Source organism: Atractosteus spatula, chromosome 26 (genome assembly GCF_055471065.1).
Source record: "Atractosteus spatula isolate fAtrSpa1 chromosome 26, fAtrSpa1.hap1, whole genome shotgun sequence".
Classification (NCBI taxonomy): Eukaryota; Metazoa; Chordata; class Actinopteri; order Semionotiformes; family Lepisosteidae; genus Atractosteus; species Atractosteus spatula.
This window is the reverse complement of record NC_142731.1, coordinates 4,771,883-4,795,407: the sequence shown is the minus strand read 5'-3', so window position 1 is coordinate 4,795,407 and position 23,525 is coordinate 4,771,883. Positions and strand designations below refer to the sequence as shown.

General features: G+C 46.8%; 1 protein-coding gene across 5 annotated transcripts in view; it reads right to left on the bottom strand.

The window, feature by feature from the left end:
* Positions 1-18,660, bottom strand: part of ezh1 (enhancer of zeste 1 polycomb repressive complex 2 subunit) — a 33,689-nt gene extending 15,029 nt beyond the window's left edge. The window contains exons 1-13 of one of the 5 annotated variants that reach the window (XM_088906019.1): positions 18,449-18,660; positions 17,572-17,638; positions 15,437-15,570; positions 14,182-14,307; positions 12,660-12,782; positions 11,515-11,632; positions 9,987-10,205; positions 8,760-8,859; positions 7,387-7,550; positions 7,130-7,221; positions 6,248-6,419; positions 2,587-2,765; positions 418-509 (exon numbers count right to left, since the gene is read on the bottom strand). In XM_088906019.1, coding sequence (XP_088762145.1) covers positions 418-509; positions 2,587-2,765; positions 6,248-6,419; positions 7,130-7,221; positions 7,387-7,550; positions 8,760-8,859; positions 9,987-10,205; positions 11,515-11,632; positions 12,660-12,782; positions 14,182-14,307; positions 15,437-15,565 — 1,514 coding nt within the window. In that variant the 5' untranslated portion in view covers positions 15,566-15,570; positions 17,572-17,638; positions 18,449-18,660. Of the gene's footprint in view, positions 1-417; positions 510-2,586; positions 2,766-6,247; positions 6,420-7,129; positions 7,222-7,386; positions 7,551-8,759; positions 8,860-9,986; positions 10,206-11,514; positions 11,633-12,659; positions 12,783-14,181; positions 14,308-15,436; positions 15,571-17,571; positions 17,786-18,448 lie in introns of those variants that run through there. The other 4 variants (XM_088906020.1, XM_088906018.1, XM_088906021.1 and 1 more) reach the window with 4 other exon arrangements.
* Positions 18,661-23,525: the final 4,865 nt, after the last annotated feature.

Sequence of the window (23,525 nt, the reverse complement as noted above, 5' to 3'; positions counted from 1 at the left end):
ATCCAGCAGAGTGGTAACTACGAGGAAGCATATGCAGAACCAGGAAGTAATTCCTTACACAAAGGGTTGTGGGAGTCTGGAATAACCCACCCAGTTAGGGAATCAGTTTAAGATCCTTGGATCATTAAGCCATTAGAAACCCAATGATCAAGATCTGCTAAATGGTCTCTTCTCATTACTAACATGTCTTATGTTTTAACATTCATGCTACGAAGAGGTACAAGGTCTTGGTCTCTGTCTCATAATTAATTTCATGATTGATCTGTGTTTAATGGCAACCAAAGCGGTACTAACTCTTCACAATTTTCTGATCTTTAGCTTTGAAGCACATCTTCTAATCTCAGCATCTGGCTCCCTCCCAACTCCACCTGTTGTGACTGCACAGGACTCACTTCATTTAAGATAAGAATGTCTTGCCTGTGTTTTCTCTTTTTCTTCTGAGGAGAAATCCCTCCATCTTCAATGGGTACACGGTGGATGAGGGCCTCTTTCACAGCAAAATCGTAGACCTGCAAGGAGTCAACCACTCTGCTCAGACACCCAATCTGTGAGTGCTGTACTCTTCACAGCAAGGCATGGAACACCATGATACTTTGTAAGGCCATGCTGCAAACAAGCCATTAACCCCACAGATGCTGGTAATGTGCATTTATACAATAATTTAAGCAATCTTTGAATTACTAGCAGTTACTGTACGTCCACATTGTAATACTGTTTCATAACTGAATTATTCAAACAACAAATGATGATTGACATTTGACATCCCTTCGGACAAAGTTTTAAAAAATTATTAGCGCTCCTTTATAATAAAGGCTCTGTGCACAGATTCACTTAAGGTTAATGACAGTCCCAGTTTTCTGTGACAGCAGCTTGTGTTGATATCAAGTCAAAGACATTATCAACGGGTGTTACCCTAACACAGCCAAATATAGTTTAATATTACACTGCAGTGTGCTAGAACTTGGCTAAACCCTTCATCCTAAACTTCTCTCTGCCAAGAATGGATTTGGCAGCCTTTCTTTCATTAAAATAATGTTCACAAAACTGAAGCTGGTTTCAAGCTTTCCAGTTAAAGAAACCACAAGGGTTCTGGGAAAGATGATATCGGACGCAAGAAGAGTATTGAGTGACAATACACAAAAACACTGAGGGTCTTTATGAAACAACATCCTATTTTTTCAAAAAATATTTGAACTAGATAATTTTTCTAGAACATATAACTAGGTGAAAGAGAGTCTGGCTTCTATGCCGTTTTGAGCAGCTCAACACAGGAATTCTGCATTAAATTTTTATTCCTATCAGCAATGATCATTCAATAACATTTCTCTTAGAACAGAATTTCTCTTAGACTCTTAGACCTAGAATTTGCACCAATGTAAGAACTTTTAAATGCATGAAAATACACTGAGGCACCACGTATTTTTCAAGTTTCCTGCTTCTCCTCAAACTCTGCATTATGTCAACTCAATATTTGTATGATTATTACTATCTCATTGTCAACCACCTATCCTCTGTCAGAACGCTGCTGTATTCATGCAGCACAACAAATGGACGATTTAGAGACACCAGTTAACCTAAACTGCATGTCAATGAAAGGTGGGAAGAAACCAAATTAAAGAGCTATGAAGCTCTGAGTTTGTAGAGTTATCCACCTGCCACTGTGCCTTCCTTCCCCAGTATCTGGTTATCATTTATAACTGCCATTAAGTATTTCTCTAGCTTAGTGACCTCAGAGGCTGTTTGGACCACTGTGGAACAGCTCTTAGCTCCCTTTACTGAAACTGAAAACACACTGGATAAAATACATTTATAAATGTATATAAATTTGCATGCAAATGTATATAAATGTGTAAGAACAATGTTAACTTTCTGAGGTTCAGATTAAGCTGGTTGTAGTTTAATGATGAATAAAGATACTTTAAAACATGTTTTTGCTGGTGAACCATCAGGACAGGATAGATCACTGCAAAATTAAGAACCTAAATAAAGTCCACACACGACACCCAGATAACAGGACATCTTCCTCAATTTGCTCATAATTTTAAGTATTGAAACTGGTCAAGTTTTAAAGAATTATGGAGTCGAAAAGAGATGAATGATTCTGCTCGCTCGAACACATGCTTGGAAAATGAGCTGAATTTTAAAGATGTAGATGTAGAGGTGCTGGCACTGTGACAGGTAATAATTAAGTTCATATAGCGCCTTTCATCCCAAAAAGGATCTCCAAGGATTCTACCTTTAAAAGGGGGAACCCATTTCATCCACTGCAACACCCAAGTGGGTGAAAATTACTTCACCATTGGAATAAAGGGGGAGATTTAGGGAGGTCAGACTGTGCACGCCTAGAGTGGAATTGAGCCAGGACACTGGGGTTAACACCCCAGCCTGTATGAACCGGACGGCTTCTCCTACACACAGGCAACTGCGGTCACCTGGGCTTTGGATTGCAAAGAGCACCACCTACTGGTCTACACCCCTTATAGCAGCAGCATGGTTTTCCTTAGTGGTTTCCCATCCCAGTACTGCCCAGCCCCGGCAAGCACGGGCCGGACGGTGATCACGGCTGGCGTGTGAGCACGCGAGTACCTGCTTGCAGGTCTTGGTGCCGATCAGCTTTGAGATGGAGCAGAAGTTGTTGTAGTAGGTGCCGTGCAGGACTCTGAACAGTGACTCCTCGGCCCCATTCCACTGCACTGCCTCCACCTCCTCCAGCGGCTCGCCGCCCTGCTTCATCTTGATGGGCGTCTGGCAGCGCGAGTTCCCCTCTGCAGCCAAGAACAAGTTTAATGAATTTAGTGGCTCACGCAGCAAAGGTGATTGCTGGGGGCACAGGTAACCTAGCCGAGTGCATAACATCCTTATAGTAATATTTCTTAGACTTATATAGAGTTCTTCTGAACTCCAGGGGGCTCCTCTCCACCACCAGTGTGTAGCCCCACCTGGATGATGTGATGGCAGCCATAGTACACCAGTACGCTCCCCACACACCAGCTCAGTGGGGAGGAGAGCAGAGTGATGAAGCCAGTTCAGAGATGGGGGTTATTAGGAGGCCATGACTGGTAAAGGCCAGGGTGAAATTTGGCCAGGACACCAGAGTAACACCTCTGCTCTTTTCAAGAAACACCCTGAGATTTTTAATGACCACAGAGAGTCAGGACCTCGGTTTTATGTCTCATCCAAAGGACAGCATTTTTTACAGTATAGTGTCCTCATCACTACACTGGGGCATTAGGACCCACACAGACCACGGGGTGAGCGCCACCTACTGGCCCCACTAACACCTCTTCCAGCAGCAGCCCCAGCTTTCCCAGGAGGTCTCCCATCCAGGTACTGGCCAGGCTCACACCTGCTGAGCTTCAGAGGGCTGCCGGCTGGGAGCTGCAGGGTGATAGAGCTGCTGGCAGAGACCCCACTGTCTCACGGGCTGACTGTATCTAGGTTTCCCTAAGTGATGGTGCACACCTGGCCTGGTGCTACCAGGGAGCGAAAGAACTGGAATAGGTTATGGTTTCCTCCACCTGCTGCTCAACAGCACCTCCTGAGTATACTGGACCCCCGCAGGGGGCAGGTGGGAGCACCACAGGGGTGGGTCCTCGTTCTCACCATGCAGTGCAAAGTTTGCAGCGCTGAGCCGACATCACGAATAAACGGCGATTCCGAATTAAGCAGGCACAGAACACAAAATAATAGCCCGTTTACATTTTTATAAAAACACATTCTATCAGAATAGCACAGAGACAAAGTTCACAACAGCACAGTAATTCACTGAATACATGCCCTGTACATTAGGCCTATTTGACTCCTGCTTCTACAATGAGGGCCAAAGGAGTATTCCAGTTAGTAAGCCAAGGCAATGGCCAGATGTGCTAACAGCTGCAGGGGTTCCAATCAGGGGGGAAATGCCTTCACAGTGTGAACTTCGAACCTTTGCCACTTGTTTCCACAGCTGCGCCCCAAGTGCAAACACAGAAAAACACCATTAATAAAAATCACCGTCTGGGCAAATTAATTGTGATGGTTATTACGTACTTTCAAAGCTGTTTGTCATCCAGAGGAATGCATTCTAATGAGAAAGTTGGTGCTGGCAACACAGCAAGGCAAGAGAGAGGAGATTCTCCTGCTGGGCTTTCCCATGGAGCCAAACACGGTTAAAATAATATCCACCCCCCCCTCCCACCCATCCCACCTCCCCCAGTAAAAGGCATCCAAGCGTGCAAGACCACAGGAAACCACTCGGCGTTTTGTTTTTGTTATTAAGGGATCTGTGTATTATTTTTTCTGAGGAGCACAGAGGAATTCTGCGAAAGCGTTCGTGCTGTCCAAAACAACTGATGTCGTAAGTCAAGCACATCACCACCCGTCTTTTTAAAGATAAGAAAGAGGAAAAAAAACAAACAACGACGAAAAAAAAAAAGAACGCAGCCACACAGGAGTTCATCGGGAAAGAGAGAAACAGGCGGCTTGATCTTTCCATTCCCTTCTTGTGCCAAGAAACTAAAACCCAGCGCTGCTTGGCGACTCGTCAACAGCAGAGCTGCAGCCACAGCCTGTCACTCAGCCTCCTGCACAGGCAGCTGTTAAACCCTCTTGCACAATGTCAGTGGTTTCGGCCTGCATCTGTTTTTGTCATGAAGAAGTCTTCCTTCAAGACGCACGTCTGCCCTTTGCTCTGTGTACGAAGCCCGGTCTGTGTGGGGGGCCCTTCTCTATCACATCATTAGGGGCTTCTTGTTGACACATTACACCGACTGCACTCTAAAATGTCTTTTATTTCTGCCGGCGGGTGTGGGGGTTTGAACAACAAACCCCCAGCCTGTCTGCTTGTTGCGTAAGACAAAATTAAGATCGCTGGATCTAATCAGGATCTTAAAAAACCTATTTATGCACCAAAACAAATGAAGATCTTCTCCATGGACTTTCTATCGCATTAATCAATGACCGTGACTACCTTACGTATGCAGGCTGAAAGCAGAGGTGTGTGAAGAACCTTCTGTGGATGCCGTAAGAGAAGATCGCACAGAACTGAGTGTCAGACATGAATGAAGACCCCAGATAAAAACTTAACACATTCGTGTGCTGAATGATTAAAGGACAAAGTGCAGACAAATGGGCTTTACTAGCAAAAAAGTTATAGCAAGGCAGCTTATAATGTACTGGAAACAATATGGTACACAGATACAGCAAAGCTGCAAGATGTGTTGGGCTTATCTTTAGTAGCTGCTCATAAGGTGAGGCACATGCTACGTTCCAGGGATTTCCAACCCCACCACCACCACCACCAAAACACACTGTAACTAGTTAGATGTCAGTTCACACAGAGCAAAACTAGTCAACCACTTGTTGATAGGACACAGAGATTGCTGTCAGAACCTGCTTTCATCAAGAGGACTGCATGCCAATCATCAGACAGGCAGCAGATTTGTGGCAAAACAGACTCTTACCTGCATGTGATGGTGCCAAAGTATGAAGCATCGCATTCTAGGTTATTTAACACGGACCACTTTGGCACAAAAGAAATTTGCCTGAAAAAGCGTGCTGTCACGTTTTGCTAAACTTAGTAGGAAGCGCCTTTCCCAGTATGAGTTACGAATACAAAAAAATAACATGCACACTGAAAATGAAGAAAAATGTGCAGTATGTCACCTTGGGATTTCTAAAATTTAAACAAGTTCCTCATTGTGTTACCTTGATACCTGCTGCATGTTAAAACGTGTTTTAAGAGGATAATGTTAGGAAATCCCCTTCAGGGTATTAAATTACTTTCCACCCAATAGGCTTGAGAGCAGACCAATATGAAAAGTTTACATGTGGGCTGAGTTACTGTGGTGTTACACTCGGAGTTCATAGGCAATTCATCACCTCTGTCCTCTTAAAGGCAGTAATTTCTTACAGCGCAGAGGCTGAACAAGGCTGGGCTTGAGCAGGACTTGGAAAGAACACACGTAATTAGAAACACGGACTATTCTGAAAGGAAAGCGTGGGTGCATCTGGAAATGTGGGTGGAGAAACAGGAGGAAAGCTTCCTTTGGACCACAGATTACAAACCTGTGCTGTAGGAGCGTACAGGAATTCTAGGATGTGCCATCTCACAGACATTATCCAAGATCCTGGCTACGGATGGACAGTAAAGATCTCACTGTCCAGCTGCTCTCTATATTAAGACTACACAATTTAATACGCTCTATACAAGGTCTCTGAGCTGTTATTAATGTGGAATGTTAAGGCTGCAGCACACTCCCGAGCGTACCTGAGGAGCTGGTGGTCTCGTGGTCACTGTCCCCCTCCTTGCTCTCTCCTGCAGAGTAAGACGAGGTGGACGAGCTTGGACAGCTGGAGCTGGGCACCCGGGGGTGGCGGCGCCGTCGCCGTGAGCGGTGAGACCTCAGCATGTTCAGGTCAGCAAACTCCTTCGCCCCTTTCTGCAGGACAGGAAGAGAGCGAGGCCAGAGGTCAGGGGTAAAAAAAGATTTAAAGATCACTTTATTGGCCATATACAATTTCTTGTATTGGGAATTTGTCTTTTTGCACACCCCAGCTTGCTCTCCAGGAGACACACAGACAGCTTGGGGTCAGAGCGCAGGATCAGCCATTTATATGGCGCCCCTGGAGCAGCTGGGGTTAAGGGCCTTGCTCAGGGACCCAACGTTCCTCTGCCGGCCGCGGGATACGAACCAGCAGCCTTCCAGCCACAGGCGCAGATCCGTAGCCACAGAGCCACCGCACCAACATGGGGTTAGACAGTCCTGTTGAAGCAGTCCCTCACTGATACTGTGGCCATTCCACAAAGGGAGTTAAGCACTAAAATCACAACAGGTTTTGGGAGTGGGACAAAAATAAAGTACTTTTGATGAGCATAGACTTTTGACTAAATTAATTTATCACTGCTGGGATAGTCTCACTCAACAGCAGTAATGCCTTATTATCTTGAAGTTAATACCTTGACAAGTAAGCCTTGGAAGGGATCGCATGGGTAGAGCTCCAATCTCTGGAACCCCAAAAATAAGATCTAATACAAAGCCTGGTGTGCGTTAAGGACATCAGTCTTTGATTTTATACCAGTGGGTTTTTGTGAGCAGAGCATTTCCAAAACCAATCTTTTCTCATATTCAGCACAGTACAGAGGCCTCACCAGCAGAAGAAAGCATTCCAGTCCACAGGGCTCTGTCTCTATGCGAATCTCTTTATTCTTCCTCTTGTACGCGTTGGGAGTGGCATGGAAAGCTACAGATGAAGGAAAAAGTGATTTAAAGAGCTACATAATAACACGCTTGTGGAGAGTCGTCGGGATGCTTGGACGGGTAGGAGAGCGAGCGAGAGAGAGAGTCGGAAACGGGGGGGAGCAGGGGAGGGCTGACAGGGGGCGAAGGAGCTGCCCTGTGACCTTACGGTGCAGGAAACAGTCGTATTTGAAGCAGCGCCGGCAGAAGAGCGTGTGGAAGGAGTGGAGGGACTGCTCGCGCTGCACAGACTTGGCACACGGCCCGTCCATGTTGGGGGTGCACTGAGGGGGCAGCTTGACAGGGCTGGGGGGCTCCAGCAAGTCCTTGTACCTGCGGGAGGACAGGGGGCAGGGTTGGTTGGTGGGTTAAGTACAGAACTGGTGAGAAATGTCCAGTTGAGAATATGAAAAGGGTTGGAAATGAAAGAAGGCTGTTCGGCCCACCAGGCAAAATATGGCTTAAAAGCAGCTAATTAATCCAAGGATCTCATCTTGTTATTTTTTGAAAGAAGCCAGGATATCGGCATCAACAACATGGCTGGGTAGCTTGATCCAGACACCCACAACACTTCGTCCAAGTAAGTGCCGCCTGTTCTTAGTTATAAACACACTCCCCCACAGCTTCCACTTGTGTCTTCATTGACTCAGTGCGTCACTGTTGAATCTGAAGAAGTCCACTGGGCTGACTTTATCCATGCCTTGAAGTCCCGTCTGGCCAAGACTAAAAAAGATTCAGTTCACTGTCCACTGGATACAGACTTCAGAAATTTCTGCAGCTATAAAGACTGCCCTTAACCCCCTGGGAAAACTACCTGCGCTGTGCTTTAAACAACATCGAGAGAACGTCTGTCTGTACTGTTGCAGAAACAAAACATAAGGAATGATAAATTCCTCTTCCACACAACTCCACTTCTTCTCATTCTTAACCAGCTACCCAACTCTGTTCATACCTAGTTCCTTACCTACTGCTCCCTTCATCTCTCTGCCCCCTCCTCTCTCCAATCCTCCTTACTCTCGTCCTCTCTGCTCCTCTTCTGCTGGCTGTTCCCTCTCTTCACCCTCCTGCCTCTTGAGCTGCTTGTTCTCCTCCCTCTCTCCCCTGTGGCGGAACCGGATACCTAAGACACATCAACACTGCACTGCCTCTGACCAGCTTCCAAAGTCTCCCGAAAACACACCTGCTCAGGACTGCGCCCATAGATACCAAAAGCTGTCCCCCATTCCTGGAACCCCTAATCCGTTATCATGACACAGCTTTAATTCGTAACTCCACAGTGTGCCTGCTGTTCAAGGGCATTGAAACACCTCACCTCATTCGCAGTAATCGCTGTATCTTGTATTGTTTTGTCTTACAATTTATTACATATCATATTGCATTTTTAACTCTTCTGTTAGGCCACCATAACCATAACATTATACTTCTGTCTTTTGTTTGCCATCATTTTGAATTATGTAACTGAGTTTAAATGCCAATTACCTGGGACAAAGGCATCAGCTAAATAACCAGAATCAACCATAAAATAAGCAAGTAGCTCCTTACTTTTCCTTCAGCTCCTCTGTAGTGCCTTTGTAGGGAAACATCGAAGCTATAGCTTTGAAAATCTTGTCATGGGGAATCTTCTTATCTGCTGGATCGTTCCCTGGAAAATAAGAGGAAATGCGCATTAAGTCAGGAATATCCAGCATAAACAGCTTCAGTACGATGTTATGCTTAAAGAAGCAGAAGAACGTTTTATTTCATACCTGCTAAGGCCTGGTTCCATGTGTTTCCAACAACTGTTTTTTATTTTTTGCCAGGCACACAGACATTGCAAAGGTACAACAAGTGCTTTATCAATGTGTCTTGGACCCCTGTGAAGGGTTAACAAGCTCCTTCTGTACAACGTAACCGACCACTTAACTGCTGAGCAGCTGAGCCGCTGACAGCTGTGGAGGTTTCCAGCTCATCTTTGATTAGCGTTTTGGCCAGCACTTACAATGGAAGTGTGTGCTCTAGCAGAAGCTCCCAGATTTTCTTCCCAATCCCTACTGAGAGCGTGTCCGTGCTAGCCAGTGTGATGGGAACAGAATGTCGGCACCTAGTTATGCAGGAATCCCGTTAACGCAAACAAGCCTACTGCAGGCCTACTTCATTGGCCCGATCATGAAACCGTAGGCAGGGACTTTGCAGTAAAAACTCTACAGCTCCCAGAATTGTTCTGGCAGATTTCTGAATGAAGGTCATAAAGACCTGAAGTATGACTGGGTGTATCAGCCTCGTGTACAAACAGGTTCTCACAAGGAATGTGCATGGGCCAGTCCAAGGCAAACATGGAGTGCTTTGATGTGGCAATTTTCCTTACGGATACTATGTGAAACCTCATTACATACCCCAAAATGTTTCATTCTCCAGTTTATTTGCCGACATTTCCAAAAATAATGATATTGGTAATAATAAATAATAATCGATAAGTAACACTACATACTGAAACACTGCATTGCATTCTGCACCTTGTCATATTATAATGCACACCTCCCCCAGCACTAGAATCATCCAGGTTTTCCAGTCTTTCTGTGGAAGTGCATAAATGACAACCTACACCATGACCATCTACATAAGGCCCTGCATTGCACACAGAGCCACAGTGCTGTACACACTTTCTGTGCTTGATACTCTGCTGCGGTTTCATGGAGAGTGAGGTTGAGAGGTCCCAGTCCAGCAGGCGGGACTGGGAAGTGTGGACTGGGCAGGAGACAGCGGGCCTGCAGCGAGCTCCAGAGCCCCTACCCTCAGTCATGCTCCTCCTCTTCCTCCTGAAGAAGGCAAGAGCCTCCACGTTGGTATCTTCATCCCCCTCCCCAAGGCTCTTCACCTCCTCTGCCTCCTCCTCCTCTTCCTCCTCCTCCTCCTCCTCCCCTTCCTCTCCGTCCTCCTCCTCTTGATCCGAGTACTGGCTCAGGGCCTCCACCAGATCCTTGAAGATCTCATCGTTAATGAAGCCCCCCTCTTGCAAACAGGAAGACAGAACCCCCAGACAGAAGAAAGGGGGCAAGGAGAAACTGAATGAAAAGTTGAAAAGTTCTATCACTGAGCCCAGGTTTGAGCCCAGTTTCCCCCCACCTCCACTCTCTACAACAGACCAGGAATAATTTAACAAAGCTTTCCTCTGCAGGCAGACAAAGCACTCTTTCATATAATCACCAGCAAGCCACGTGTGAACCGACGAAGAACTGGAGACATTCTTCTGAAAGTACACAGACCCTCGCTGCCAGCGTTCTTAACAAACAAACAGTATTAAATGTAATATACCTCCCCTAAAAAATTAAAATGAGCCATAAATCTCTTTACTCTGGAATACAGACAAAAGCTTTTTGTGGAAGACCCAAATCCTGGATGTTGGAGCCACTGGTTATAGGGCAACTACACGAGTCTGTATTCACTGCGGCACTTTGAGACACTAAAGGACTGTCAAATTTTTCGTGGAAAATGGAAATGGAAAGAAATTAATGTTTAAATTAAGTATTAGGCTTTTTCTGAAATGAATACTGGTGCTTAATGGTTGTGCTCCATAATCGCTATTTACTCTCATTTGCTGTTCACTCTTCCTGTCACTGAGCAGACAGATTAATGTTACTGATTTGCTCAGTCTTTGTAAAATAGGATTTGTATATGATTTATTAATAACACAAGCTAAACATGTTATCATATCAGTAACTGCAAAAACACAGCAGAGCAACAAGATAAACAATAAACATGAAGATTTAAAATAAAAATATACTTTCTGAACATTTTCTCTTCTTAATTCTCTCCGAAATAATTCAGATCCAGTACCCGATTTAGCAAAGGTGCACCATGTACAGTAAATACTAAAAATTTAAAATATTTGAAAGACATTTTGTGGAATATGGCAGCATGGATAAACGAAGTGTGTGGTGTGGTGTGTGTAAACCTCCACACTTTGGGCTCGTTCATTTCAGCGTTTGTTCTATTTTGAAAAAGAGAACAATGTTCCAAGTTGCAAGCTAATATAGTTTCCATTCTGTTTTAAAAGTTCCATCTTGATTCTACAGGTCCTGATGAAAATGAAGTCATGCAATCACCTTTATGCAGTACCCGAGGGAGTCCAGCGGCCATCCGTAATGTGCACCCCCAAGAGTCATGTGATCACCCTTATTGGGCACCTCCAGAGGGGGTCACATGATCACCCCTACCATGTACCCCCAGGAGTCACGTGATCACCTTACCCAGGTGCCCCTAGCATTGAGGTCGTCACCCCTACCCTGTAGTGCTAGGGACCATGGAGGTTCAGCATTACCTTTGTCCCCATGGACACCGTCGTAGTTGTCTATCAGCTCTTCCAGAAAGGCCTCATCTTGCTCAAGCACCTCATCCCCCATGTAGGGAATGTTGTGCAGAAACGTTTCATCCTCCACCTGCAAGAAGAAGCCCTGACGCAGTTAACCAAGCCCCTGAGCACAGACATTTCACAACTTCAAGCTCGCAGAAAAAGTAACAATGCCCTGACTCATCAGCGGAGTGTCATGACAAACTGCACTGGGAACAGGCTTCCTGGAACTTGTACAAAAATGCTCGGCTGCATAAATCAACAGATGCGCACGTCGGGCTGCTAGAGCCGAGTGCAGCTGAGAAAGACATGTCACACTTTCAGCCTTTCGGTTTACGAGCACATTTACAGAACTCGGATTCAGTGGGGTAGTTTGTGGAAAGTTACTATGTTACAAAACACATGACCTCACCAAAACAGTTTCTCCCAAAACTTCTTGCTCAGAAAATACTTCCTTACAAAAAGTAACGTGAAACATGAACGGAATTCTTTATAAAAGCAACCTTCTCCGACGCCGCTCATATTATACTTTGGAATCTGACACATAGAAAAGAAAAGGTTATAACAGCACATTTCAATCCAAAAACTGAAATCTTTTCTGTTCTCTCATTTCGTAGATCAAATCCTTCTAACACTCACGGAATGGTAAGATTCGAGGGCTCTGGGTTCGATTCCACTCTGTCTACCGCAGCAGTATCTGCCTGCGAGGAGTGCGTCGGTTCTTTGCTGTTTGCGTGGGTCTCCTCCTGCCTCTCTGAGAGTCTGACAGGCTCCTATGAATTGTGCCCGTCACCCTGTGGACCTACAACTGACTGTCAGTGTCGTGCTCGGGGCCGTCTTGTGCACTCCGTTTTGGGAATAGGTTCCCAGCCCACACCGAATAAGCAATTCATTTTTAAACAGGTCCTCTAAAACGTAGCTATGCACAGTTATTTTAACTCAGTTGCTCAGATTGAAAGAATACCTTTTTTTGGTCGTGCTGTCATCTATGCCCATCTGGGAACCGGCTTCTGGCTACACGGTTTGACACAGTTTTTCGTGCACTTTGAGAATGTTAGAACTGTAAGTGCCGTCTTGTTAAATCAATGAAGGTATCAAAGCCACCACTCGTTTACCATGAAGTTCTGCTGCAGAGGGGACCAGGAGTACATGAAAGGGACGCCTGCCACTGTGTTCAGAGTCCTCATCACGACGGTCTGACTCTTGAACCCGGGGAATGCAGACTCCACCACGCACTGCTGAAACAGCACATTAGAGTTGGCGTGTTATTACAGAGTCCCTCTCCACAGAGCGCGAGCAGCGCTGGCGCAGTGCTGTTAGATCAGGCCGGCCAGCGGCTGGGATGGATCCCACTGGATGCTCCTGGAAACATACTGGAAGTGTTGAGTTTTTTCTCAGTACTTGCCTGCCTCTGGATTAAAGATCAGTTTACTGCAGGGATATCTGTACGAGTCTCTGCCCAGCAGTGTCTTAAATAAGAAATGCTCATACACCAGCGCTCTCTGATACACAGTCACATGTGATGTATACTATTCTCCTGACCTTCAAGTAACATACAAATGTGTATAACAAGGTTTATAATGCACAAGGAGCCAATTTAAGAGACATCACTCCCCTGGGCTCTCTAAAGCATTCACATGTCAGCTGATCTTCTACTTCCATAGGATTGACGCTCGTTTAGGCTGTGCAGATCGAGGCGTCAATGTCAAAGCACAACCATGACTTCCAGGGTTCGCCCTCAGACAACACAAGGGCGTTCATGACCGTTTCTCTCTGCTCTTATCTGACTCTTGTGGGCGGCGGTGAGCTCATCCGCAAGGACTGAACTATACATTTAAAAGCTCAGGACCAGACTGTCACCAGGCAAGGACAGACAAGGAATGCAGTTTTATCACATTAAACACACCACAAGTTCCTTTTCCTGCCCAGCGCTTCCTGTTTTTTTTCACATCGCCGTGTATCAAGCTGTCACTCAAGGAGGGACGGAGACAATTTCCTCACAGCATGAACTGACTGAAGCCTGATTCCGATTCCCTTGCTCGTGGGGAGACGGGGCCTGCTCTTTTTGACGCGGTGGTGCTCGGAAAGCGATTGCACGCCTGTCTAAGGATGCAGGGTGGGGAGTCTCCAGCCCACCCCCTTGGAGAGAAGAATGCAATGCTGTGGTGCCGGAGGAGGTAGAAAATGGAGGTCACGGGAAATCAAAAATATTTTATTTATAGGCAGACCAAATCTGGTGCAGGAAAGGGAGTGAGAGGAATGACCATAAATAAGTGAAGAGCTGTCTAGCAGTCTCTAGGAATCACAGATGTAAAGACTCTACATAGACGAGATGTAATGTGAATTGTAGCCTTTATTACAGTACACCAGGGAGTAAGCTCCTCTGACCCACCCACCCTTCAGAGCTACACAGCTTTTTAAACCCTACAAGCTCTGCGGAGCCCGACAGAGACTAGAAGCAAAGGAGGAGGAGCAGACACATCTCTGACTGACGTCCCTGTCTAGCAATCATCTGTCGTACTTACTCCCATCAACTGAGGAATCTCAGTCGCTTCTGGTGAGTGACATGACCCTGGCTCTTGTCCAAGACAGCTCGGTCTGTGCCTTTATAACTCCATACCTATCTGGAGACTTTACCTTCTTGCTGGTAAGCGATCCCATGGAAGGCGCCATTGGAATGGGTTGGATCCTCAGGTTCGACCACTCGTCATTCAGCAATTCGGTCTTCTCCTTGATCTTGCTGCGGTTGGCCATGAACTGTGACTGGGAAAGAAGTGTTCACTTCAGCTAAAAAAAAAAGAAAACCTCATCCTCCTGGCTTGTTTCAAGCCCAGAACAGACTTTCATGTTTAATAAAATCAAAGTGAGAAGTGTCAGAACCACTAACCTCTGCACCAGAGGATGTGACCTACACAGAGAGCAAAAGGCTTCACTGGTCATTGCCAGCAGCCATGTCGCCCTGCAGCTCACAGCTGGCAGCCCACTGGAGCTCAGCAGGTGTGAGCCTGGCCAGTACCTGCATGGGAAACTCCTGGGAAAAACTGAGGTTGCTACTGGAAGAGGTGTTAGTGGGACCAGTAGGGGGTACTCACCCTGCGGTCTATGCGGGTCCTAATACCCAGTATAGTAATGGGGACACTATACTGATGTCCTGACTTCTTGTGAGAAAAGAGTAGGGGTGTTACCCCGGTGTCCTGGCCACATTTCCCCCCTGGCCTTTACCAGTCATGGCCTAGTAATAATCCCCATCTCTGAACTGGCTTCCTCACTCTGTTCTCCTCCCCACTGAGAGCTGGTGTGTGGGGAGAGTACTGGTGCTCTTCGGCTGCCATTGCATCATCCAGGTGGGGGGTACACACTGGTGGTGATGGAGGGGATCCCCATTACCTGCAAAGGGCTTTGAGTGGAGTGTCCAGAAAACTGAATATAAGCGTGATGATGAAGATGATGATGATTTATTATTATAAATCACTTGAGGAGTCCACAATCTAAGGCTGACAGAAATAACCTCTTTCTGACCCTGTACACTACCGTTGGGGTCAGTTAGCATAAGCCATGTCCATTTTGTAACAATATTTTTAACATTAATAAACATTAATAAACCACTAGATTAATCAACTCATGTCCAGTCTAAAACTGATGTTTAGATGTACATGGGCTTTACTGGTGACACCACGATCCTGACCACCAGTGAGCGCACCTACACACAGACCGCCAGAAAATCAGGGATGCATTTTGCTAAATACTGTATGTAACCTGGACTAGAAGTGCGGGTTGTAGAGCCATCTCAAGGAGCATGAGGGACATTCCAATACAAAGATCTCCCCTGCAGGGAGGCGGAGTATTACTGGGGCCTGCACGTGTGTAGTGAGCGCCGGCGCTCAGCCCCTACCTTCACCTCCTCCGCCTTGCGGAAGCGCTTGAGCTGCCGGAGCCGCATGTATTCGGACTTGACCCTCCTCTTCCACTCCACCAGGCCCCTGGGCGGCTTCCTGGGCTGGGGGCTCGCGGGCTCCTCCATAGCTCCTGCAAGAGAGCACCACAGACTGCAGAGCCAGCCTCACGTGGCCACCTGCCCCGCGGCCCAGACGGCCCAGGGACACACCAGAGGCCTGTGCTGCGCGGGTGGGCGCGTTGTCGTTGTTTTTTTAAATTCAAGCATCCCGAGTTTGATTCTATAAAAAAACGCTATTATTATTATTGCAGCTGGAGATAATACGGATAGGGAACCGGAGGGTGACTGACAAGGCTTCACTGCACAATGTATCATTGGCATCAGTGGTGGCAAACCCGAGCGTCACTGCAGGAGCAGCAGGGAGGCATGTGGAAGCCAGGGCCGTCGAAAGGAAAGCCAGGATCGAACCCCAGAGGGGCGCTGGCAGGAAGGGCGCACTGCACCCCGATCTGTTTCTTGCGCCAGCTCATTCAGACTTCCCGTTTTCTCGCGCGTTTTCTGGTCTGCTCTGCCGCCGCGCTGGCGTCCCGGCCGGGGTGTATCCTGCCCTGTGCCATTTGCGTGCCGGGACGGGCTCCGGCTCCCCGCCTTCCTGTATCCCATCAAGCAGTGGGAAGACGGACCCAGGAGAGGGCGAGAAGGGACGGCTGTGGTCACCTCCCGTGTCTCTCCGGCTCCAGTGGGGGCTATGGTTTTGGCACAGCCCACCTCACCTCGGACTGCTTTTGCCTGTCTGACAACTCCTGGACACACAGGACACCTGTCCACCACTCCACCGCCAGCTGAGGGCTTGAAGAGCAGCCCGATTCCTCACCCCACCTGCTTCACTGTTCCCAGCCCTTTCCTCCAGTCTGGCCCAAAGGAAGCAGCTCTCTGCGGTCAGGACAGCAGTGCAGGGACCAGCACAGGAGATCCACCAGAACCACCATACTATTACAAGGGCGTCCACAACCTTTGCGAAGCAGTGGGGGTCTACAGGGCAAACGTGCTGAAGTGCGGGGGCGCCCCCCCTCCTTGGAAACTGGTTTGGTGGACTAACCCTCATATGCATGTATGTCAATTACTGCACCCTGTATCTGAAGCAGGTTTCAAGTTAAAAAAACAACAACTCTCAAAACGTTTACATGATAATAGCACTGGCGGGTGGTCACGAAGGTGGTTTAATGAAATAATCCGATGCTGGGTGCCCATACCGCGAACGTGCAGCCCCTCTGCGAGCATGAATTGCTCGTCTTTGATCATTTTTTTGCCTCCCTGAGCACAGAACTGCTGCCGCCTGTCGCCTGCAAGCGTGTACTGTGCACGCCTGCATTTAAACGGGGCTTTTAAAAACTCTACCGCCACATCCTGGTTATGGACGGTCTGTGGAAAAACGCATCGAGTCGTGCGGAGACTAGCTGGCAGCGCGGGGTGGGGGAGGACAGAAATCACATAAAAACACATAAAACAAGCAATGAAAACACGCATCGACAACAGAAACGGCCGGCAGAGAATCCGTGATCCGCGGCCGGAAAAATCAAACATGCTCTGTGCACATACAAGACAGCGGAGTGCGAGTGGGCGTGCCTCCTCTCCCACAGCAACATTATGAAAACGGTGCAGCAGAGAAGTGCGTATCACTTTTACACATTCCTGGTCGTTTTCGGAAAAGCTAGAAGCTTCTTCGCATCATCACGCTGCGCAGCTGAAAAACGGCCCAAATTCACGGCACCAAACACCGCCTTTCCTTCCCTACGGGGATTTAAAAAAAACGCTCCCACGACAAACACGAGTCGTTTACATATCGAAAGATTTTTTTTTTTTTTAGCCAGCTCGGTTAGTACTACAGTCCCAGCCGAATCAGATCGGTCACATCATTTTTTTTTTTACGTGCGCGATTACCGGACCAGCGAGCAGTAAACATCCTCACACGACTGCTATTCGGTTTTCTCGCTAACATGTCCGTTTCTGAGGCCAGGGTTTCTCGCTGTTGGCGAACGCACATGAAGAGATACTCAAGGCAATGTCGCAGTTCGGAAAAAAACACGCACAGCTCAAAACGAAAAAAAATGCGCAGAGGATTCGTCTCCTACCTGTTATCGGCAGTACACTCTGCTAACGCTCTGCGAAGGGAACTCTGGCCCTCCTCTTAATATTGTCCTACAAAACAACGACGCTCTTTTAGTTACAAGCCCGATGCCGATTTCGAGTCAGCTGTGCAGATGCGTTAATGTGCGGATTCCAGTGTTGTCCGCTACCATGCTGAGATTGTTGTTGTACTACAGTTAGGAGCTGCGCACTTAGCCCGGCAGGAGCAGCGAATGACGTCTTTATTATTATCTTACACTATAGCGACCTGTTTCGCTGGACCAGAGGAGGGGCGTTGCGCTGAGCCCGGTTTCCAAATAACTGGAAACCGCTGCACATTTCTTTAGTTTATTTTCGCAATGCATGCGGTCTCTGTCATCCTGGACTGCAGTTTTATAACGGTACCGTGTTACGTTACCCCAAAATGAATATTTATACGTCAAACTTTCCATCGGGGTTAAATTCTACGGGTGAGCACGATATCAGGGGGGGAAATACAAATATATATTCTGCAATACTGAAACCAATCTTCTGTTTTTGGTAAATTAATAAATGGCCGGAGATATACATTTATAAACTGAGCAACTATTACTTCGGAGCACTCAGAGCAGGTAGCACGACAAGACAGCCGACACATCCCAGGTTCTATGCATGTGTTTCTTTTAAATGGTCATGACGTTAAAACACCCCAGGTGGCCAGGCGTTACGCACCAGCGTGTTTGTGAATATGCCCTTTTCCACGATTTCCGTCCACAAGTTACATGACTCATAGTCTGCAGTAGGTTAACGGGAAATTGTTAATGCTATTACAGAAAACAAAAACGCTGCCTATTCCTGGAATACGACGACAGGCGAATGTTGAAAAAAATGCACAGAACTAACCTTGTTGGGTTTTTTCCCCCGTTGTAATGACCGCACATGTGTTAACAGAAATTGAAGACACGGCGTTGCCAATCACGTCTAACTAGTTATCTGATTTCTGGCCGTGTGAGAATGACACTTTCCTGCCGTTAAGAAGCTGTCACCTCCCTGCCTATACAGTGCAAGTGGAGGTGGTAATGGAGGGGGGGGCACAAGCGATAGTCCTTGCAGTTTAGGGCACCGTGTCACCGAGCGCTGTGCCACCCGGGCCTGCGGGGACAGCACAGCCCAGTACGGGCCGCCTGCTCTTTTCCTGCACCAGAGGTGTCGCCCTACCAGCCTGCCTGCCTGCCTGCCTGCGCGCCCCGGCTCACATGACTCTGGAGACGCGAGCACGGCGAGGCCCGCCGGCGCACCGTGCGGCAGGGCCGAGCCGGGAAGCGCAGCGGAGGAGGAGGAGGAGGAGGGCCGGGCTCGCCGCTGGCGGAGCATTGAAAACGCTGCACCCAGCGGCCGGAGATGAGGCGAGCGAGCGAGTGCGTGTTGTGGGCGGGTGTGTCCGGCGTCTATAGTCCCAGATCACGCACTGATCCTCGGGGGGGGGAATCGAAAAAGAGCTATTGTATTTCCGCACTTAAAAAAAAAAACTTACTTAAAGGGAGAAAATGACAAAGGCATGCTCGTTTGGAGCTCCTGAATAGCTTATTTGCTGGCTGCCTGCAAGAAGGGGAAAAAAAAGACCCATCTCGAACTTGAATAAGTCGGACTTTGAAAGTATCCCCGTGGCACATTTCATACAAGAAGACACATTTTGCTTCATATACAGAATGTATACCGGGTAGATAAGAAAAAAATTACTGTATGCATTTTTTATATACAAATATATTATTGTGGTTATGGATAGAATGTTATGATGTCATTTTGATTAAAAATGACAGACCGTGATACACTCGTGACTTGGACTGTTGCACAAGCAATATATCAGCTCAATAATACATAAATCAGCCTTACACTTCTATAGCACCATTTTGGACACTCCACTGAAAGTGCTGTACAGGTCATGGGGATCCCCTCCACCACCAGTGTGCAGCCCCACCTGGATGATGCGCCAGTATGCTCCCCACACACCAGCTCTCAGTGGGGAGGAGAGCAGAGTGATGAAGCCAGTTCAGAGATTAGGGTTATTAGTAGGCCCTGATGGGTAAAGGCCAGGGGGAAATTTGGCCAGGACACCGGGGTAACACCCGTACTTTTTTCAAGAAATGCCCCAGTATTTCTAACAACCACAGAGAATCAGGAACTCGATTTTACATATCAGCTGAAGGAAATACATTTTTACACTATAGTGTCATCAGTGTCATCTGTGAAAATTAACAAAAAACTGAGAGGGACCCTTATACCCCTCTTATCAAGAGAGCAGACTTTCGTACCATCAGTGTTCTGGAGGCTGGACTCGGTGAGTTCTCTGTTGCGTCTGAGACAATCTTAGAAAGCAGTTTCTAACCTGTCAAGACACTCTAGCCAGAGTCTGCGAATGACAGGCCACATGTAATGTCACCTCACCAAGATCCTAGTATAGCACTCGGACCAGGAGCGTTTGAGTACAGGAGGTGGGTACAGTTTTGGTTGGTGAATTACTTGCCCAAAGACACATTCTCTATAATAATAGTTATCTGAAACTTGATTAAGTACACCAACACTACATAAACAACTGACCAACAGAACTGTACATCTGTGCAACCCAGACAAGTGCATCTTGTCTTGTGCATCTAGAAGTGCAGTATGTCGGAACCACTAACCTCTGCATGAGAGGATGTGACCTACACAGAGAGCAAAAGGCTTCACTGGTCATTGCCAGCAGTTATATCACCCTGCAGCTCCCAGCTGGCAGCTCACTGAAGCCCAGCAGGTGGGAGCCTGGCCAGTACCTGGATGGAAAACCTCCTGGGAAAAACTAAGGCTGCTGCTGGAAGAGGTGTTAGTGAGACCAGTAGGGGGCACTCACCCTGCGGTCTGTGTGGGTCCTAACGATCCAGTATAGTGATGGGGACACTATACTTTAAAAAAGGCCTTCCTTTGGATGGGATGTAAAACCTGACTCTCTGTGGTCATTACAGATCCCAGAGTGTTTCTCATAAGAGTAGGGGTGTTACCCTGGTGTCCTGGCCAAATTTCCCCCTGGCCTTTACCAATCTCTGGCCTGGCCTCATCTCTGAACTGGCTTCATCAGACTGTGAAGTGGTTAGGCTCTGTGCATTAGTTCAGAGCTGAACATTTTAAGTCTGTATCCAATCTTGAGCCTCTGGTATCAAGACACAAGGCAGATATTACCCACTCCAAACACAAGGTGGCAGTAAAGAGCCACTCAAGGGAACAGGAGGCCTATAGAACTTCTTGACGGTAAAAGAAACAGCTGTTTTGAAACAGCTGTTGAAACTACTCAAAACTATTAAACATGAAACCCAAAAATATAATAATTAATAATTAATAATTCCTAGCAATTGTGTAAATGTTGGACAAATTATTTAAGAGTCCTCTTCTGGACTATCTAAAACTATCGCATTGCTTAAACGTGATATTAGTACTTTAATTGATGTTCTCGAATGCCAGACAGAGTTTTAGTTTTAGTTGTTCTAATGCAGTCACTCATATAAAGCTCATTCACTCTTGAATTTCAGAAACGCACTGAAGTCCGTGAACTCAGGGAAGGGAGAATGTGAAAGTCAGCAGTTGTTTTTTTAAATGTTTTAAAGAAGCAACATGTAACAAAAATATTGGATTGGAAAAAATAATCAAACCTGTCCTTTCGCAACTACAACTGAGGGTGTTAGGTCTGGTTTTACAGTACTGGTTATACGCCATGGGCTGGCACCAGTGAATTGTTTTCTAGGATAATAAAACTGGTAGCTTCACTTACTAGATCCAAGGCTGATGCGGCACTAAAATGCTTGTTATATGTTATTTGGGCTGGTGTTCAGCCGTGGCAGTGATTGGTGGGATGAGTTTTCATGAGGTCTTGAAAGTATGTAAAAAGATGGTTGACTTTTCACCCTTTTAGACTTGTGTCCTATCTTCTCCATTGCGAAGGGATTTCGAAAAATCTGACAAAAGTTACAGCTTGTGAATTTCCGCCACAGGCCCGGCCTCATTTTACGATTAAAAATGCTTCAGGATGTGGCCTGGATCACATCATCCTCGAGTGCATAATGAGTCTGCTGTTCCTTTTATTTCACCTGCTGTACATCGTCCCATTTTCTTTCCCATTCCCACGCCAGAATATTATCCAGCACAGGCTGAACGCTCCGAATCGAAAGTTGCGGGTTCAAGCCCAGATCATGTCGCTAGCGGGCGTGAATGGGATTCACTCAGTGGTGGTGCACAGGTGGGATAAGTCAGCCAGGGTTCGTTTATTAGAAACAAAAACTCCCTCAGGGTGGCACAGTGGTTAGCAGTGCTGTCTTACAGCACTGGGTTTGATTATGGACCTAAGCTGTTATCTGAGTGGAGTTTGTATGTTCCCCCGGTGTTTGCATGTTTCCTCCTGGGGCTCCAGTCTCCTCCTGCAGTCCAGAGACATACTGGCAGGTTAATTGGCATCTGGGAAAATCGGCCCTGGTGTGAGAGTGTGCATGTGTGTGTCTGCATGCGCACTGTGCTGGTCTAGCGTCCTGTCCAGGGGGTAGAATGCCTTGCGCCCTTTGCTTGCTGGTATAGGCTCCTGCTCCCCCCTTGACCCTGGGGTGGGTGGATGGAAAAACTGCCATGACTTACTGGGAGCCTGCAGGCTTAGAAGGCCATACAGACAGAGCAGCAGCTCCCCCACCTGTGGAGCTCACGCCAGTCAGGAGCTGAACGGCTCCGCAGAGGTTCACCTCCACACGTGTCAGGCTCTCCCGAGTGGGTGAGAGTGTTGCTGCAGAGTCCTGAAAAACAACATTCCCGACTGAGCGGGTAGAAAATAAAATAAGAGTATCATCTCCACGGATTTCATTTTCACGAGAAGTCACTCCGCGGGTTCCTTGCCAAAGCCTTTTGGAAAACCCAGGTGCTTGGTATCGTAAGCCCTACATGTAATAATAGATGTCAAGAAGATTTGATAAACAAGCTGTTGCCCTGCAGAACCCACAGCGGCTATCCCCTGCAATGCCAGTGCAGTCCTGGTGTGATCCTACAGAAACATTTGTTAATTATAGGCTCTGAAATTGCACATAACACACATGGCAAGCTGAGTGACCCATGCTGTCCTTAGTCAGCACAATCCTGCTGCCAGCGTGTGGCAATTCTTACCTACTGTAGGTTGTCCCAGTTTTTATGACTAATAAAGGCCGGCTGCTAACACATTTAATCTAGTCTGATCTGAGTGGTCACTATAAGAAATCAACAGTATATTTTCCTCTGGCCCTTGTGTCTTTTAAAACGGATTTCATTTTTTTAGTGTATTAATTGCTTTACATACATCTGAATTTAGTTCGAAGAAGCAGGTTCAGCCCATCAGGTTGAGACTGATACCATATTTTGTTTTTGATCTTGAAACAGACAGAAAAAAACATTGTGCCCTCCAGATTTGGACATGCCACCCATCACTGGTGTGACCTTTGACCCGGCACTGGTTAGAATGTGGACCAGATGTGTTTTCCCCCAACATTTTTTTGTTGGTTGTTTTCTAGGCTGTGAGTTCCATACTGCTTCACTGGAGTGTTGTGCTAAACGTTTTCTCCCAGTGAAACTTTTCCAGCGTCTACTTTAATCATCCAAATTGTGTCCTGCCTGAACGAAAATATGTTGGAACCACGGGCAGGAAATCCAGATATTTGCATATATTTTTCAAATTAATTGGAAAGCAATAATTTACAATGTTTCACACAACTGTTTTGCAATATTTTGTCTAGTTATCAAATTATTGACATTTTCCTACCATTTGTTAAGTGATCTTGTTTTAAATAGCTGGGATATTCAAATGCAAGATAAGTTCATTCAAACAGGACATCCTGCAATGTTCTTTCCAAGCTGTGCAAACATATTATCACTCTGTGAAAGTGTTTCCTTCTCACAGCTGTTGGAGTGCAGGATAAACAGAGTTGGTCTTTTTTAAAACTTT